This window comes from Microtus pennsylvanicus, chromosome 4 (genome assembly GCF_037038515.1).
Source record: "Microtus pennsylvanicus isolate mMicPen1 chromosome 4, mMicPen1.hap1, whole genome shotgun sequence".
Classification (NCBI taxonomy): domain Eukaryota; kingdom Metazoa; phylum Chordata; class Mammalia; order Rodentia; family Cricetidae; genus Microtus; species Microtus pennsylvanicus.
This window is the reverse complement of record NC_134582.1, coordinates 24591994-24609641: the sequence shown is the minus strand read 5'-3', so window position 1 is coordinate 24609641 and position 17648 is coordinate 24591994. Positions and strand designations below refer to the sequence as shown.

The window sequence follows — 17648 nt, the reverse complement described above, 5'->3', positions numbered from 1 at the left end:
CAATTCCCACCATCCACATGGCAGCTTACAACTGCCCCTAACTCCAGTTCCAGGGGATCTGACACCTTCTCATAAACATATATGCAAGCAAAACACCAATGCACGTGGAATAGAAATAAAGCTAAAAAAGCAAAACAAAACAAAAGTTAAAAAGTCCCAAGAGAGAAGAATCAAGCCTTAAGCATACATGGGTGCATTAGTCAAGGTTCTAAAGGAACAGGACTATTTATATATGGGATTTATTATTCAACTATGTCTTCTGACAAAGGCCAAGGGTCATTTGTTCAGCCCATAAGACTGGATATCACAGCAGTACCAGTCTGGGGCTGGAGTCCCGGAGAATCCCTAGAGAGCTGCCAGTTTTCAGTCCATGTTGACATTCTGAAGAATTGGGGTTCCAACACCAGCAAAGGAATGCCTCAGCTTTAAGGTCTGTCTGGACTGCTTATCCAGACCTTCCCCCAAAAGAAGCAAAAAGAGGACTGGGATAAAACTCAGTAAGAGAACACCACCCCCAGGCCCTGGGTTCAGTTCCCAGTGCCACCAAAATTACTTATAACACTTTTAAATGAAAACCCAGAACTGAGCCCCTTTTTGGCAAATTTTGAGTCTTTTTTCCCCCTCTTTCTATCATTCCTAAATTAGTCACTGGGGCCTGGGACAATGATTCTCTGATGGTCCAAGCCTGTTCCTAGAGTTGACCCACCAGTGGAGATTGGAGTAGTTTACCAAGGAAACTCTCTATTCTGTTACCAGGGAAAAGGAAATGTTTGTGACAAACAACAAGTCTAACAAAACTCTGAAGGACTGGGAAAACCTTCCAAGCCTAGGTCTCCTTGCATGTTGCTGATGCTTGGTGACACTAACTAAAAGTTCAGTCAGCTCTTGCTTCCCTCTAGGAGCAACTGTGAGGTCCTAGGGAGATCAAAAGTCATGGTATTAGCTTATACCGAGGTACTGCCAGGCAGGCCCTGCGTGAGGCAAAGCCTTCCCGTCTTTATTTTCACTTGCAGAGCCATCCATCCTGCTGATAAAAGGCAGCCTGGGAGAGGTTACAAGGCTCGAACACTGTCACAGGGCCAGGAAGGGTGGAGCTGGCATTGAAAGCAGTGCCCTCAAGCATGAAGCTATATATAAACTGTAAATAATTTTACAGGCATAAGGGATTATTAGTAACGGCCTGGGCTGTTAATAATAGTAATTTTTTTAAAACCCTGAAAGGGAAATTCAAATAAATTCAAACAAATGTTTGTTTAGCACCTACTATGGGCTCCCCAGGGGCTCTGAAGGAGACACATAACTAACTGGGAAACAGGTTCACTCTAATCTGTAGAACCATAAACAGGCCCCAGGGGGTGTGGAAAAGGAAGGCCAGGAGGGCTTAGAAGGCACTCTTGGAAGAAATGTGTGTGTGTGTGTGTGTGTGTGTGTGTGTGTGTGTGTGTGTGTGTGTGTAGAGGTTCCTTAGACTGATCTAAAGAGTTCTTAGATAAGGGTTCAGTTCAGTCTTTCTATGCAAAACAACTTTCACACCAGCAGGAGCTTCAAAAGTGATTGACTAAGTAGAGAGCAGCAGTTACCATGGGAACAGAGGCATGCTACATCTCTGTCATTTGTGAGCATCCCTGGCTTCTAGCTGTCTAGCCGAGGCAAGGAGGCAGCAGGAGAGGTGGGGTGGGGGTGGGGTGGGGTGGAGAGGGAGGCTGGGCTACAACGTCCCTTAGAAGAAAAGATTGCTGCCCTGGGGCTGTGAGTCTTTAACGGGGAGGCGGGGCTGACACCTGGGCCTGGGAGGATTTAGCAAGTGAAAGTCTCTGTCTCCTAACAAATGCGCTGAAGGAACCCTAGCAGGCCTGGGAACTCAGGGAGGGACTGAAAAGGACAGGCTCAAGAGTGGCTTCCAGGTAAGCAATTGCTCACCGTGAATGTTAGCGTGCAGGGTAGCTTTCCCGGCCTGTATCAGTCAGTCCCAGGCCTAGTCAATCCTCCAATGTCTCAGAGGGGTGTTGGTTTGTCATCCTTCACATGCAGAGGGGACACTGTAAGTGAAACCTCAGTTGACAGGCCTGGCAACAGGAGGCACCGTGAGAGTCTTACAAAGCGGCCCTGGGGATGGGTGAGGCCTAGGGTCAAAGGCGAGCTTTGACACTGTTAGCTGTTTGAGTTGGGATGAACCGCCTACCTTTTTTGTGTTTCTTGATTTGCTTTTCTGGGGGATATAGGTGATAATAATTTTGCCTAGTTCCTAGATCTGTGTGAGGATCAAGTGAGGTGGCTGGTTTATGAAGAGTCATGCAGACATTCAGTTCCTGGCACATTCAACAAATGTTAGCTATTCAATTACCATTGCTTGTGTGTGTGTGTGTGTGTGTGTGTGTGTGTGTGAGAGAGAGAGAGAGAGAGAGAGAGAGAGAGAGAGAGAGAGAGAGAGAGAGAGAGACCGTGTATGCACATGTATGCATGTCTGTGTGAGTGCTTAAAATCTGTGTTGGTATGCTTGCAAGTACATGGGTGTACTTGTACATGTGTGTACCCGTGCATGTGGCGGTCAGAAGACAGCCTCAGGTCTGTTCTCAGGCACCCTCCTTTATGAATGTATGTTTGTACGTCCTCTTGACAGGCTCTCTCACTGGCCTGGAACTTACCGAGTACACTGCCTGGCCAAGAAGCCCCAGGAATCCACATTTCTGCTTCTCCAGTGCTGGGATTCTAAGCATGTGCCGCTATGGGTGGCTTTTTTTTTTTTTTTATAAATAGGTTCTGGAGACCAAGCCCAGGTTCCAGTGCTCGCAAGGCAAGCGCTGTACTGACTGAGCTCTCTCCCCAGCTGGTACTATTGCTTCTGGATGTCAACTGGGTAGGTATTCAGAGTCCTCTGCCCCTTGTAGGACCTCCTTGTAGCTTGTGCTAACAGCCTGCTTCAAGTAAGGTCGGTGACGACAATGAAAACAGAGATGACATCTTCCATGTGCCCAAGAACTGTTCTGTAGGGGGAACGTGGTTTGTACTGAATGCCAGCCTTCAGCATTTAATTATAGGCAGTTCAACCCATTGAAAATTTGGGGGGAGGAAAACAATGGGACCTTGGCAATGCAATACCTTAGTATTCTGTGTGTGTGTATGTGTGTACACACGTGTGCTCATGCACACAGGTCTTTGTTTATGGAGGTCAGTGGTCAATATGAGATTTTTTTGGGGGGGGGTTCTGAGACAGTTTCTCCATGAAACAGCCCTGGCTGTTATGGAACTCACTTTGTAGACCAGGCTGGCCTCGAACTCACTGAGATCTACCTGTCTCTGCCTCCCAAGCGCTGGGATTAAGGGCATGTGCCATCACTCCGGCTCAACATCAGATATTTTGCTCAACTACTTTCTACCCTATTTTTTGAGACAGGGTCTCTCCCCAAGGACCTGGAGCTCCACAGTTTGGCTGGGGAGACCTGGAGATCCTCCTGTCTCTGCCTTGCTAGCACTGAGACCACAGGTATGTGCTAGCATGACAGTTTTCATTTTTTGAAACTATTATTTTTATTTTTTAAAGTGAGTTACCATCTAGTGATAACTTAGGTTCTCATGCTTTATAGACTGAGTCATTTTCCCAGCCTGGTATTCTTTTTCACTTTTCTGAAATTGTGAAGCTTTTGGGCTGGGGGGCTGGGACAGGTTGGGAACTGGGGGACCAGAGGACAGCCTGTCAACCTCTTTTTTTTCTGGGGGAGCCTTTGATTTGTCTTGATAACCCCAGTCTCTGTTTCCCTGGGATTTTACCTTTTTATGAGAGAGAGAGAGAGAGAGAGAGAGAGAGAGAGAGAGAGAGAGAGAATGTGTGTATGTGCACAAGAAAACTTTGGCTGACCATCGAGGATGGTGGCTTCCAGACATCAAAGTGGGCAGAGCCCCGGATGGATGGGCTGGAGGCAGGCCTGAGTCCCTTTAGGCTTTCCTTCCGAGGCTGGCAGAGGCCCCGGCGGCGGGAACTTCTAAGAGTCCAGAGAACAAGTCCTTTCATGTGGCCTCCCTTTGAGCTGGCCTCTGGGTGGGGTCGGGGTCGGTGGGTGGAGGGTGGGGTGCGTTTGGAGAGGTGAGGCCACAGTCAGGTTGGGAAAACAGATTGGGCAGTGGCTGCGAGCACAGGGCGCCCATTGTGCAGTGAGCCTTAGCTTTCAATAACTGGCTCTGAAGAATGTTTCATTGAATACCGGAGAAAGGAGCCATTGAAATGCCTGGGGCTGGGCTCCATGAAGGGTTAAAGACAGGGGCTAAGTAGCTGAAGCTTTTGCTGTTCCTGACTTAGATAGGTGCTCCATACATGGATCCTGACCATTAAGATGGGACTCAGGGAGACCACTCCGAGGGCAGGAAGCAAGGGTCAAGAGAACGTGAATTCCCCCAGAAATGCTAACGGGTGTCTTCTTATAGGGGACGAAGCCCCTTTCTTCCATGAGCCACCTTGTCCAAGTAATATTTAGTAAGCATCTGGCCCCCAAGATGCCCTGTGGGGTTGCCTTCTGGGGACAGTGGCGTGCACACGTACACACGCACACGCACGCACGCATGCACACACATGCACAAGGACTTTTCTGAGAGGCACTTACCAGGTACTCCACCACTCTCTCCATGACACAGCCAACATGGCTTAAACCATCCCTTGTCTTTCTAGTGTTCATTAACTATTGCAATTACCATTGTCCTCCTAGAGAGTGTGGACAGTGTAGTAAGAACAGCAGTCACTAAAGTAGGTGACCCTCTTTGGAGGGTCTTTCTCCAGAAGGAGTTGCTGGTTAGGAGGTCATGGCTGGGCTGACAGAGGGCACCAGAATTGGGGTGCAGTAGCCTTAAACTCAGGACACTATGCATTGTTCCCAGCTCTGGAGGAGTGTATAACCAGAGGTGTGTGGACAGTTTTGAGCTGCGGGCACCTGTATGGAGGCTACGAAGAACAGGAAGAAGGTAGATGACCCGGATGGACGCACAATGCTGGCTTGCTGTGAATAAACGCCATCGCCACAATGGTGCAGCTTCTTGGTGGCCACAGAACCCTCGGAGGACTTTACTGTCCCCAGAGCCCCAGTCTGCCAGGAGGATGCCTCACAACTGAAAGGGAGCTTTGACTTACATATTAAACTTACAATATTAAACATTCTGGATTAAATTCCGTAAAAGAACAGACCAGGGGCCTGGGGGATGTCTTACTTGGTAAAAGTCCTTGCCATACAAGCACGAGGATCTGAACTGGATCTCCAGGACCCGTGTTAAAAAAGCTGGGCATGGCGGTGCACTCGTGATCTGCTAGGAGGCAGAGCCAGCAGGATCCTTGAGGATCACTAGTCAGCAAGCCTAACTGCTTCAAAGAACAAGGTGGATAGTGTCCTGAGGACACACGCCACACACACGCACACAATGAGGCATTTCAAATCCCTGCGCAGTCAGTTCCTCTGTGCTGGGTGGCGACTGGGTGAGGTCCCTGGGTCTCTTTGCTATAGCACCATGGGCTCCAAAATTTCCGGACTTTTGGAACTCACCTGTCTGATTTTGTTTATTCTTGTATTTCTCTCTAATGCATTTCTGGGTGCTTATGTTACTATAAAATAGGCAGTCACCTCCAGCCACTTTTACATATGTCCTCTGACCTGTGTATGATACTCATGGACGGGGAATAAAATGATGTCCTTGCAAGAATTGTGTACAAAGTAAGAGGCAGGGGCTTAGAGCAAGGAAGGCTTGAGGGGTTCCCTTCCCAGGTAAGGGATTGGACTCTGTGATATTTCTGCTGTAAGTCATGTAAGTCTCTGATTAGTCCAGCCTTTCAAATGCCCTTCGGTGAGTCAATGTCAGCATGCATAATTAGTGGATGGTGCCTTTGGCAAGGACCATAACCAGAAAGCTATATCTAGCTGTGTATAAACCAAGATCATTTTGGCTCAAAGGTGGCTAAATATACATATCTATCTATCTATTCACATGCATGCATGCTGTGTATGAGCATGTGTACACACAATGACAGTCACAAAATAGACTCATCTTGTCTTTTACTTTATTACCTCTGCACCCTGAGAAGATGCCTTGGAGACAAGGGACTAGGATAATGACACTATTGAGCTGGAAAGCCCTTTCAAAGCCCATTCATAGGGCTTTCCATTTTGATTCAGGAATCTCACTTCTAGCCAGGTGGGCATCTTACTCCTTTCTTGCTTAGATCCGGGAATGGGGAACTCACTTTTTTTTTCCCCCCGAGTCTAACTTCATGGGTGGAAATGAAATCTCTGACAGCTAGGAAGTAACAGAGCGACACCCCTGCCATGTCTGATCTGCATTTCGTGGGAAGATGTTAAGTTTCTTGCAGTGTTTTGATGTGGATGTCTTGTAGGGGGTAAGGGATAAGAACATGGGAATTATGTGAATGGGAGGCCGCTCTTACCTGAGTGAGGTGGGCATCCATGATGGCAGCCATAGGAAGTAGCTAGGTCTGGAGGCATCAGAAGGTGCCAAGTCTGTCTGGGCGGTGGTGGCGCACGCCTTTAATGCCAGTACTTGGGAGGCAGAAACAGATGGATCTCTGAGTTCGAGGCCAGCCTGCTCTACGAAGTGAGTTCTAGGACAGCCAGAGCTGTTGCACAGAGAAACCCTGTCTCTCAGAAAAGAACAAAAAACCAGCAACAGCAACAAAAAAGAATGTGCAAAGTCTGAATTAAAGATACCTTAATATACTGTGGTGTGTGTGTGTGTGTGTGTGTGAGAGAGAGAGAGAGAGAGAGAGAGAGAGAGAGAGAGAGAGAGAGAGAGAGAGGAGAGAACTGATGGACTTCGTCCCAGGAAAGAGGGCAAGCACCCTGGGAAAGACACAAAAGATAACCAGCTCATCTTGACAGCCACATGACCTGGATCTGCATTATACTCTGTGTTTATTTCCACCCTGTGGTCTCTGAGCGTTTGGAAAAGTCTGCTCGAAATGTTCCAGCCTGGCAGCTTAGTAATGGTAGTCAATGGTATTTATTTCCCCAGAGCTTTGGTGGGGAACGATCACTTCTGAGACACACTCTAGGTTTTAGGGATTACCAAAAGACTCCTAAAAGAAATATGAATATTGAGAAGCAAGAATTGGGCCCTGGCGGTGATCTGCCAGCCTCTCTTCACTGGCCACTCACCCCGTTGCTGGTGTCCTTTTGTTAAGCAAGCGGCCAGCATGCTGAAGAAAGTCATCCCTTAAATTGGCCTGGAATCTGTCTCCTCGTGACTTTACCCACCAAGAGTCAGTTCTCTAGAGCAGGGAGCAGAACTGTTAACCAGCCACAGCCACTGAATGCTGACTCTGAGCAGGACACATCACGGAACGTGGTAGAGTGTCTCATTGGTGTGAGTATCCCATTTCACAGATGGAGAAACTGACAGGCAGGAAAAGCAGATAACTCGTCGAGGCCAGACTTCAAATAAGTGGCAGGATTTGAACTTAAACAGTCTGATGTTAGAGCCACGGTCTTGTCCCCTAAAATACGGTCTTATATGACAGCTCCATGGAGATATGCAATCTGTGATCCTATCCTTTTAGGCCATTTTGTGGGGACAGAATAAAACTTCAGCCTGTTCGCCCTGCCGTCTCTCTTTACGTGTGAGCAGGGGGAAGGCCGCCTTGGCCAGTGGTCTGGGGACAAATGTAGAGACTGCAAAGCCCTGGTCTCTGTGACCTCTAATGACCTGCCTGTCTCACCTTGTCACCCAGGACAACCTCCCTGAAGCCTCCGGAAACACCATTTTAGCAACCCTCCCCTCAGGAGGCTGTACTTTTCCTGTCTGTCTTCAACATTTCTTTTGCCAGAACAACAGGCTGCTTTCCCTTCTGATAAATCTGGTCACCCTAAATATGGGGCTTGGAGCACACAGGAGCGCTGGCCCCACGCAGCCCTCATTTCCAAATGCAGATTCACATTGGGCTGCTATTTTGGAGGTCTGGTTTCCTTCCACACACAGTGGTTTTCAGTAAGAGAGGAGGAATCTTGGCAGGGAAAAGGTGCTAGGCGGGAAGACGTACCTGGGAGTCTTTGTCCCTAAAATCCCGGCCCTCAAGATGATCACATAAAGGTCACACAACAGAGGGAGATTTGGCATTGTACATCCCTTTGTTGGCCAGTGGGGTCCATGTTAAACAGCTGAAGTCCTAGGAACGAAGAAGCAGCCTAAACACCAGCAAGATGGCTCAGCAGGTAAAGACCCTTGTCACCTAGCCACAAGCCCAATGACCTGAGTTTGACTCCCACAAGCTGTCTTCTGCAGCAATCTCCGACCCATCCATATACATACTCATAGACAACTAACTAAATAAACAAATACAAATGAAAAATGGAAACTTATGCCGAGCCACATTAGGGTCCCGGTTCCCCCAAAAGTACATTACCACTGTTGTGTCCAAAATGACAGTCTGTGGCTGTCAGGGAAATAGAAGGATTGCTGGGGGAGACAAAAGCGTTCTCTCAGCATTCCTTAGAAACCTGTGAAATGGGTTTTTGTCTGCCAGGAAGGGCCACTTCCTTCTCTCCCCTGCCTGTGATGAATGGAATGGGGCATCTGGTTCTCTACTGGCATATGCCTCCGGTAATATCAAAACCCTTGTTAACTTTCAGGCTCCTTTGGTCCCTATGAGCGCAGACTGTCATGCATATCAAAGCCACTGGGCTCTTCTGGCCCACAAGCCCCATTCTGGCTCTTCTTACCTCCCTGATTCCTCCTCCACTATGAGAGCTCCCAGGCTGTTCCAGTCCTGCCCCCCCCCCACACCCTCTCCCATCCCAGCAGGCTTCTTTGATAACAAGTAAGGCTTGCTTCTCTTTGCCCCTGAGATGGCCCTGGCAGTCACCCGTCTGCTGGCTTCAGTGCCCCCACCCCCACCCCTGTAGCCATGGAAGCTTTGGACTCCACCAAAGGGCTCTGGCTCTTCTTTTTCTACAACCTGAGAGATAGGCACGCAGGGGTTTCATATTTACAATAAGCCTTTCTTCGCTTCGTCTGTGAAGTGGTCCAGTTCACCGCACCCGCTGGCTTACAAGCCAAAGTTACACACGAGCACATGGTGCTCAGCTGGGTTCGCTGTGGCCTAGACAGGACTTAAATCAGTCGCGCTTAGCAATTGGAACAACTGTCCCTATCTCACCTGAACACTTGGCTTGACTCTGCCAGCTTACCTTCTCAGATGGGAGTTGGCCTAGGTGATCCTCATTCACGCAACAGACAGGGTTGAGCTCCTACTGGGCACGGAGGGAGCTTCTGGGTAGAAGATGCATACAACATCTCTGCCATCTAGACCAGGGAGTGCACCCTACCAAGCACCCTACGACTAACTGGAAAGTGGTGTGAGGAAGGTGAAAAGTGGAGGGAAGGGAAGCTGGCAGAACCTGAAGGGAGCTGCCGCTCAAGCGGTACCTTGTTAGCTCCTGGTCACCTCAGGACCTCGGTCTCTCCATCTCTAGAAATGACCTAGTTGGCTTGGAAAATAAACCCTTCTAGGGGTGGCATTCTTATGCTAAGACTCCATGATCAAGGAATGTCTGGCCGGAATTGTTCCACTGAATTCCAAGCAATCCCCCCCCCTTCTCTGGGTAGTCCTGGCCAGGAGCAGGCCTTGGAGCTGGCGGCCAGCCGCGCGGAGACTGGGCTCTCTGCCCGGGGGCGGGACCCTTTTCGGCGTCCCACCCCTTCACCTGGGGCTCAGCTAGGCAGATGTTACAACTTTTTTGCCCTCTCTTGGGCTGTGTCCCTTCCCAGACCCGCCCAGCCCGTGTCTCCCTCCCCTTCCCTTGTGGGGTCCTGCCCACCTCCCTGTGGGGAGCATTGCTTTGCGGGGACTCCGGGCGGGGTCAGAAGCTAAGCTGGGGGAAATTGGGGGTCGGGGAGGGAGGAGAAAGGGAAAGCAGAAGTGAGAGAAATTAAGAGGCGGGAAGGATCGAGGTAAAAAGGCAGGGAAGAGTCCCGGGATGGTGGAGAGCACTTTTGGGAAGCCGCCACTCCACGACTCGGGCTGGCCGGGCTGAGCTGGGGGAGAGGGAGCGAGGGCTGCGGGAGGCGGCTCGGCGCGAGCTTGACCTTCCCGGGACGCCCAGCTGTTCCACCGCGGATCCCAGAAGAGACCCCCGGGGGCTCTCACTGCGTTCAGGAGGACGGACAAACAGGCGAGTGGGTGGTGCGCCCCTGGCGCGGGAGGCTCTGAGGCCCTGGGAGCCCCGCGTGCCCAGCTAGGCGTCACGATGCATGCCCTCTCTGGATTCTCCCTGGTCAGCCTGCTCAGCTTGGGCTACCTGTCCTGGGATTGGGCCAAGCCCGGCCTCGTGGCCGATGGGCCTGCGGAAGCCAGCGATCAACCTTCGGCCGCTCCACCGCAGCCTCCTCACATCATCTTCATCCTCACCGATGACCAAGGGTACCACGACGTGGGCTACCACGGCTCAGATATCGAGACCCCAACGCTGGACCGGCTGGCAGCTGAGGGTGTCAAGCTGGAGAACTATTACATCCAACCCATATGTACACCTTCTCGGAGCCAGCTCCTCACTGGCAGGTAGGCATGACTCAGACTCTCCGGACTGGGTGCCCAAATCCCCAACTAACCTGGCTGGTAGGTTGCAGACCCAGCGGAACAGCCCTGTGCACGTGTTATAGGCTAGCTTTGCGAGTGACATCCGTTATCAATAAGTCCCTTGCCTTCTTTGGGCCTTAGTTTCCCAACCCTCATATTCAATGCTTCTGATGGTGTTCGAGACCTACTCTGTAGTTCTAGGATAACTCATGTTCCACACGTGTGTTCCTTTCTTTATCAGAGGACTCTTTTACGCTTATTTTGAATACTTAGTGTATTGACAGATGGGGAGTCAGTTAAAATGGAGTGAAGGGCAGTTTCTATCTTGAAAGGGTGAAAGGTAAATGAATTATGTGTAACTTTCCTATCTCTCAATAAACGACAGCCTCTGTCTTTGATCCTGGAAAGATTCTGGTCCCTTGTCATCGATGGCTCCGTTGGGAGAAGATGAAGGAATCATGTGATGCAGACCCCTTAGCCTGAGGCTGTTTGATTGCTTCACTTCTCCAAGTCTCCAAGTTTTTCATTAGAGACTCCTCCCCAGTGCTGAATCCTCTTACAATGAGCTGTTCCCTGATGGGACTGGAGATTACAAGAGCAAAAGAGCTGGGCAACAGGAGGGAGTTGTGGAAGGCAAACTCCCTTCACTTGGGAGAAAATCCTTGGACTGGGCTAAAGTTAATTCTCCTTGGAAGGAAGCAGTGGTATGTTTTGGGATCACTACTGAGATCCCAGGACCGGAGCCCATCTCTCCCTGTTTCCTGGGTGGGACAATGAGGCGTGGAATCAGAGAGAGAGAGAGAGGCCAACTTAGTGTCTCTGCCCAACTTCAGGCTCTTACAAAAGAGAGGGTTGCGAGGTCAGATGCTGGGCTGGCGTCACAGAGCTGGAAATCAGCTGGCGGTGCTTTCCCTCTTTCCATCTGTGTCCCGAGTTTAGATCCGGGGACTGTGAAGAAGAGCAGGAAGAGGGAGAGGGGTAGGCGGTTTTGTTGCAGGTGTCACTTGGTAGTGGGGTAGACCCTGGCACGGGACAGGGACTAACCCCCTAAAGAGGGAGAATAATCTGCCATTGTGCTTCCCTCCCTGGAGCAACAGGACTTTGGGTAGCATCTGAATGGGCAGCCAGGCTCTTATTGGTGAAGTGAACTGAGCATCACAGGGCCAGCTGGTGTCTGCTCTTGTCTTGCAGATGCTTACTCCATGGCTTCTGTAGCCAGTCCTGTTCGGTGGACCTGGAGAGACCCAAAGTTTCTCATGTTACTCCCTGACAAATGAACTTTGGCAAGGCTTAGCTGGCCCACCCACATTACAAACCAGTGCTTCAGGCACCCCGCCCTTATGCAGAAACGCTCAGCTGGGAGTCTGGGCCCCAGGACGCTTTTCCCTCAGCTGGGAGTCTGGGCCCCAGGACGCTTTTCCCGTCAAATCCAATCATTTCTCAGCTTGCCTGAGGCCTGGAGAAACTGTATCACACAGAGATTTTGAGCATGAGTTGGGTAGGCCTGAGTTTAAAACAGTTCTAGTTGCCAGTTGTCTGATTTTGGGTCATATATTGCACTGGTGTGTGTGGGGGATTCAGTTTCATTATTTGTAGGTTGGGGATTGTGATAATGTCCCATGTATATTTCACAAAAGAGGTGTAGGTTGGTGAGATGGCCCAGCAGGTACAAGTGCTTGCTGTGTAAGCCTGGTGACCTGAGTTTGATTCCTGGAGCCCACTGTGGAAGAAAGCTGACTCTGGAGAGTTGTCCTCTGACCTGACGAGTGCATGCCTTGGAATGAGTAGACCCCAACTCATGAACACACACACACACACACACACACACACAGTGAAGGGAGAATTAAATGAGTGTGTGGCACGCAAAGTCTTAAGAATGGTCTTAAGGAAAGACAGGTGTCAAATACCAAGTACTCAGGCTAACTTAGCTGCGTAGGGGTAAGGAAAGGTGTGGGAATTCTAACTGCCTTGTGACATTCCAGTTGGTTTATTGACTTGCAGCTTTTAAGACACCTTAAAGCAGATCACACAGATCTCTAGCCACAGCAGCAGAAGATACAATGTAAACGAATAAGGGAAACCCAGGATTCTGCGACAAACTTACTGCAGTCATCTGCCTGGGTGGCAAGCCTTGGACTCTCATAAAGCCTGGGAGTACCGTGACTCTTAGGGATTTCCCATTCCAGCCAGCTCACTTACACGAGTAAACATCAACTGGTCCCACATGTGAGGAGCTGGGCAGGCGACTTTGCTTGAAAACACTGCTGCTCAGACCTTTTGGACTCATGTTCAAGTCTCAGCGCTGTCCCTGACTGCTGAGTGACCTTGAACAAAAAGCCCTTTCTTCCTCTGACTTTTGTTGTTGCTTTTTTTTTTAAAAAAAGATTTATTTATTTATTATGTATACAACATTCTGCCTCGATGTATGCCTGCTCGCCAGAGAAGGGCACCAGATCTCAGTACAGATGGTTGTGAGCCACCATGTGGTTGCTGGGAATTGAACTCAGGACCTCTGGAAGAGCAGCCAGTGCTCTTAACCTCTGAGCCATCTCTCCAGCCCCTGTTGTTGCTTTTTTTAATTATTTATTTTTATTTTATGTGCATTGGTGTTCTGCCTGCATTGCATGTATATCTGCGTGAGTTACAGACAGTTGTGAGCTGCCATGTGGGTGCTGGGAATTGACTTTAGAAGAGCAGCCAGTGCTCTTAACTACTGACCCATCTCTCTGGGCCCTGTTGTTACTTTTTTCTTTTTCTTTCTATTTTTTTTTTAGAAGATGAAAAACCTAGAAGAGGACTTAGTTCACTCTGGCTCCCATACCATCCGAATTCATTCATTCACTTGCTCAGCCAGCCAGCCATTCCTCAAGTAACTGAGCGAGCTTTACATATCACTGAGGTGCTAGGAATAGAAAGACAACCCTATTCTACATCATTGGGCCCAAAAGCATATACAGCTATAATCCCAGGGCTGAGCAGAGAGCGAAGATGTGCACCAAATCCCTGGTGTGGGGGGAGGAGGAAGACCCACAAACAAAGTACTCGCTCTTTGAGTGAGTTGTAAGAAACTACTGAGGGAATAATACTGCCGTGGGTTTTCAAGGAGTAGGGGTTTGCTTTGGAGAGCAGGACTTGGTGTATCCAGGCTCTGCTCTAAGTTTATAGCTTAGAGCTCAGGGATGGGGTCTGGAGCCTCTGCTGGGATACCCAGCCTACACTTCATAATAGTCATGTCAATCATTGAGCTTCAGTTTCTTTATTTGGGAGGTAGGAATAAAAATGTGTACTTCTTAGTTTGCAGTGAGGATTTGGTGAGCAGGATCCAAAGGGAGCGCAATGCTGAAACACACGGGCAAGAACCTGGTATTAGCTCCTAACTGTTGTCATTAGCGAGCCCGGCTCAACTTTTGGCTGTGTGGTCCTGGGTGGCAGCCTAACTGTTCTGAGCTGCAGTTAGTCCATTCCATCAATAACCTGGCATAGCTACTTCCACTTGTGTGAGGATTTGACAGTATCTGATACTTTTGTTACTGTTCTTGCTGGGGGCACCAGACCAAGGACCATCTCAGGGTTGGGAGCCGTGGTCTACATCTCACTTGTATTTCCCATGTATCCATTCTCTACCACCAGGTACCAGATCCACACAGGATTGCAACACTCCATCATCCGCCCACGGCAGCCCAACTGCCTGCCCCTGGACCAGGTCACACTGCCCCAGAAGCTGCAGGAAGCAGGATATTCCACCCACATGGTGGGCAAGTGGCATCTGGGCTTCTACAGGAAGGAGTGTTTGCCAACCCGCAGGGGCTTTGACACCTTCTTGGGCTCCCTCACAGGCAATGTGGACTACTACACCTATGACAACTGTGACGGCCCAGGGGTCTGTGGCTTCGACCTGCATGAAGGCGAGAGCGTGGCTTGGGGCCTCAGCGGCCAGTACTCCACCCTGCTCTACGCTCAGCGTGCCAGCCACATCCTTGCCAGCCACAGCCCTCAGAAACCCCTGTTCCTCTACGTGGCCTTCCAGGCAGTACACACACCCCTACAGTCACCTCGAGAGTACCTGTACCGCTATCGCACGATGGGCAATGTAGCACGGCGCAAGTACGCGGCCATGGTGACCTGCATGGACGAGGCTGTTCGCAACATCACCTGGGCCCTCAAGCGCTATGGTTTCTATAACAACAGCGTCATTATCTTCTCCAGTGACAACGGTGGCCAGACTTTCTCAGGAGGTAGCAACTGGCCCCTTCGAGGACGCAAGGGTACTTACTGGGAAGGCGGTGTGAGGGGCCTGGGTTTCGTCCACAGCCCCCTGCTCAAGAAAAAGAGACGGACGAGTCGGGCCCTGGTGCATATCACAGACTGGTACCCAACACTGGTGGGTCTGGCGGGTGGTACTACCTCGGCAGCTGACGGACTGGATGGTTACGATGTGTGGCCAGCCATCAGTGAGGGCCAAGCCTCACCACGTACAGAGATCCTACACAACATCGACCCCCTCTACAACCATGCCCAGCATGGCTCCTTGGAAGGTGGATTTGGCATCTGGAATACAGCTGTGCAGGCTGCTATCCGGGTGGGAGAGTGGAAGCTGCTCACTGGAGACCCAGGCTATGGTGACTGGATCCCACCACAGACACTGGCCTCCTTCCCTGGCAGCTGGTGGAACCTAGAGCGGATGGCCAGCATCCGCCAGGCTGTGTGGCTCTTTAACATCAGTGCTGACCCTTATGAGCGAGAGGACCTGGCTGGCCAGCGCCCTGACGTCGTCCGCACCCTGCTGGCTCGCCTTGCTGATTATAACCGGACTGCCATCCCTGTGCGTTACCCAGCTGCGAACCCTCGGGCCCATCCTGACTTTAATGGGGGTGCTTGGGGACCATGGGCCACGGATGAGGAAGAAGAGGAGGAGGAGGAGGAAGGCAGGGCTCGAAGTTTCTCCCGGGGTCGTCGCAAGAAGAAATGCAAGATTTGCAAGCTTCGATCTTTTTTCCGGAAACTCAATACCAGGCTGATGTCCCACCGGATCTGATGGCTGGGGGTGGCAGGGAATCTCAGCTCCTCCTAAGATACTGTCCCGTTGCCACCGGATCTGATGGCTGGGGGTGGCAGGGAATCTCAGCTCCTCCTAAGATACTGTCCCGTTGCTGCTTCTCAGGGAGAAGGCCAAGGTCAAGTCTCCTCTGCAGGCATGTGGAGGGAGGCCACAGAAGGGGCTGAATCATGTGGGGCTTGGGGGAGGGCACCAACCCGGCTGGGATGCCTGGGTCCCAGTCCTGCCTCTCTCCTGATGTGTTTGTTCTGGACCTAAGGTTACCTATAGCAGCCTTCTGCCTCAGTCTCCTCACCTCTAAGACGAGCTCTGGGAACTTTATGGCTCCAGTGTATACATGTGACTGGGCTCGTGGCAGAGTTCCTTGCTGATCTTGCCCCCTTCCGGATGACGTGAGTCCGTGACTTCTTTCCAGGTCTCTGTGGTGCTCTTGGACATCGGCTGGAGAATAGCCAGCTGCTCTGTTAAAGGACCCGATGAGGATGGAGAGTTTAGGGTATGAGAATCTTTACATTCCCAGAGCCCCCAGATGTGGGAGCTAGTGGAACACCCTCTTTTTGTCCCCAGCGTCCAGGAGGACCTGGCTGGGTCCTGAGGAAACAGCTGTGAAAAGAGTCTTTGAACCAATCATCTCCTTTGGCCTTGGGCATGGTCCTTTACCCCAGGGCCTTGATTTCCCTACTTGCAAAGGGGTAGGGAGATGCTAGTCCTGGCTCGGCCTACCTCACAGTGCTGGAGAAAACTGGCCACGCTAATGGTTGTGGAGGAGCCTGTGAACTTGATTAAAGTGCCTTTTCCCACAGGCAAGAGATGCTGGTCTCTGTGTGTGTGCACGCATGTGTGTCCTGGGGGCCTCGTGTGAGCTCTCTGTTAGCAAAGGGAATGGGAAGAAAGGTGGGAAGGGAGTCCTGCCATGGGTTCACTGTGTGGCTGCAGGCAAACCCATGACCCTCTCTGGGCCTCAGTGTTTCTCTGCGTACAGTGGACGATCCAGAAGTCTTTGCTTCTGGTTGTTCTGGGCACCACTGTGCACGTTTGCATCTGGGGGACCCAGGCTCAGTAGTGGTGAGGAGGGGGTGGTGTTTGTAAAGCCTGCTTGCTGCATAACAGCGCTCCATCCGCACACTGCGTTCTGCATATCTCCCTTCAGGTTCCAGTCGGCGCAGTGTGTGTAGGCGAAGGCCCTGCTGTGAATTTTGAAAATAGTTATTTTTGTCACTGGCAAAGGAGGCCTGTTAGGACTCGTCAGCTTGTGGATGAGCGGGATGGGTGGGGTGGGGTGGGGTGGGTGCAGTGCCGTGGGGGTTTGGGTGGCTGGTTGCAGGACTGCATCACCCCAGCAGCGACTGAATTCTGCATGAGGGCCTGGCCTGGGCTGCAGGGAGGAGGTGACCATTGCATTCTAGGCGCCTCCTTCCAGCCCTGTACTTTTTTGCCTTCCTCAAGCGTTATTTTTAATGAAGTGTAGATGTGTGTGTTTGTGTGTGGGTATGTGCGTGTGAGCAAAGTGCCTACAGAGGCTAGAGGCCTCAGATTCTCCTAGAGGCGGAGTTGCGGAAGGTGGGAATTGTCCGACACAGGTACTGGAAGCAACTTCCGCCCCCAGAAAAGCAACGTGTGCCCTTCACTGCTGAGCCATCTTTCCAGCCCAGCCCTGTTCTTTTTGCCTTTTCTCATCTCTCCCCACCTGTATGTTTTCACTTCCTTGGTAATGTTAATGCCCAGATGGTAGACAGGGTCTGGGACTGGCAGAGGTCTCTGGGCTCCTATAGCTGTGTCATTTTTGCCTGTTCAGGAGCTCTGAAGAAGATGCTTACTAAGGTGGTGTCCTAGCCTAGTGTGTCCAAGAAGGGCTATTCATAGTCTGCCCACTGCCCAGGACATTTCAGGCCTGCTGGGGCCTGTTCTAGCCATGCCCGCTGGCTTGTCACACTGGCACCCAGCCTAGGCTTCCCTGTAAATCCAGGATTTAGGAAACTATACGGATGCTTCTTTGAGGACTACTCAAGGTATTTGACAGGGATTTCCAAT

General features: G+C 50.8%; 1 protein-coding gene across 1 annotated transcript; it reads left to right on the top strand.

Annotated features, from left to right (window-relative positions):
• Positions 1 to 9905: 9905 nt before the first annotated feature.
• On the top strand, positions 9906 to 16399 carry Arsi (arylsulfatase family member I). Its single transcript, XM_075968551.1, has 2 exons — positions 9906 to 10543; positions 14192 to 16399. The coding sequence occupies exons 1-2, from the start codon at positions 10233 to 10235 to the stop codon at positions 15594 to 15596; spliced, it is 1716 nt and encodes a 571-aa protein (XP_075824666.1). The 5' UTR covers positions 9906 to 10232; the 3' UTR covers positions 15597 to 16399.
• Positions 16400 to 17648: the final 1249 nt, after the last annotated feature.

Excerpts from the sequence above, each read along its gene's own strand:
- Arsi (XM_075968551.1), top strand. The coding sequence starts at position 10,233 with ATGCATGCCCTCTCTGGATTCTCCCTGGTCAGCCTGCTCAGCTTGGGC. Across the intron at positions 10,544-14,191 it reads AGCCAGCTCCTCACTGGCAG|GTACCAGATCCACACAGGAT; the intron begins GTAGGCATGACT and ends CTCTACCACCAG.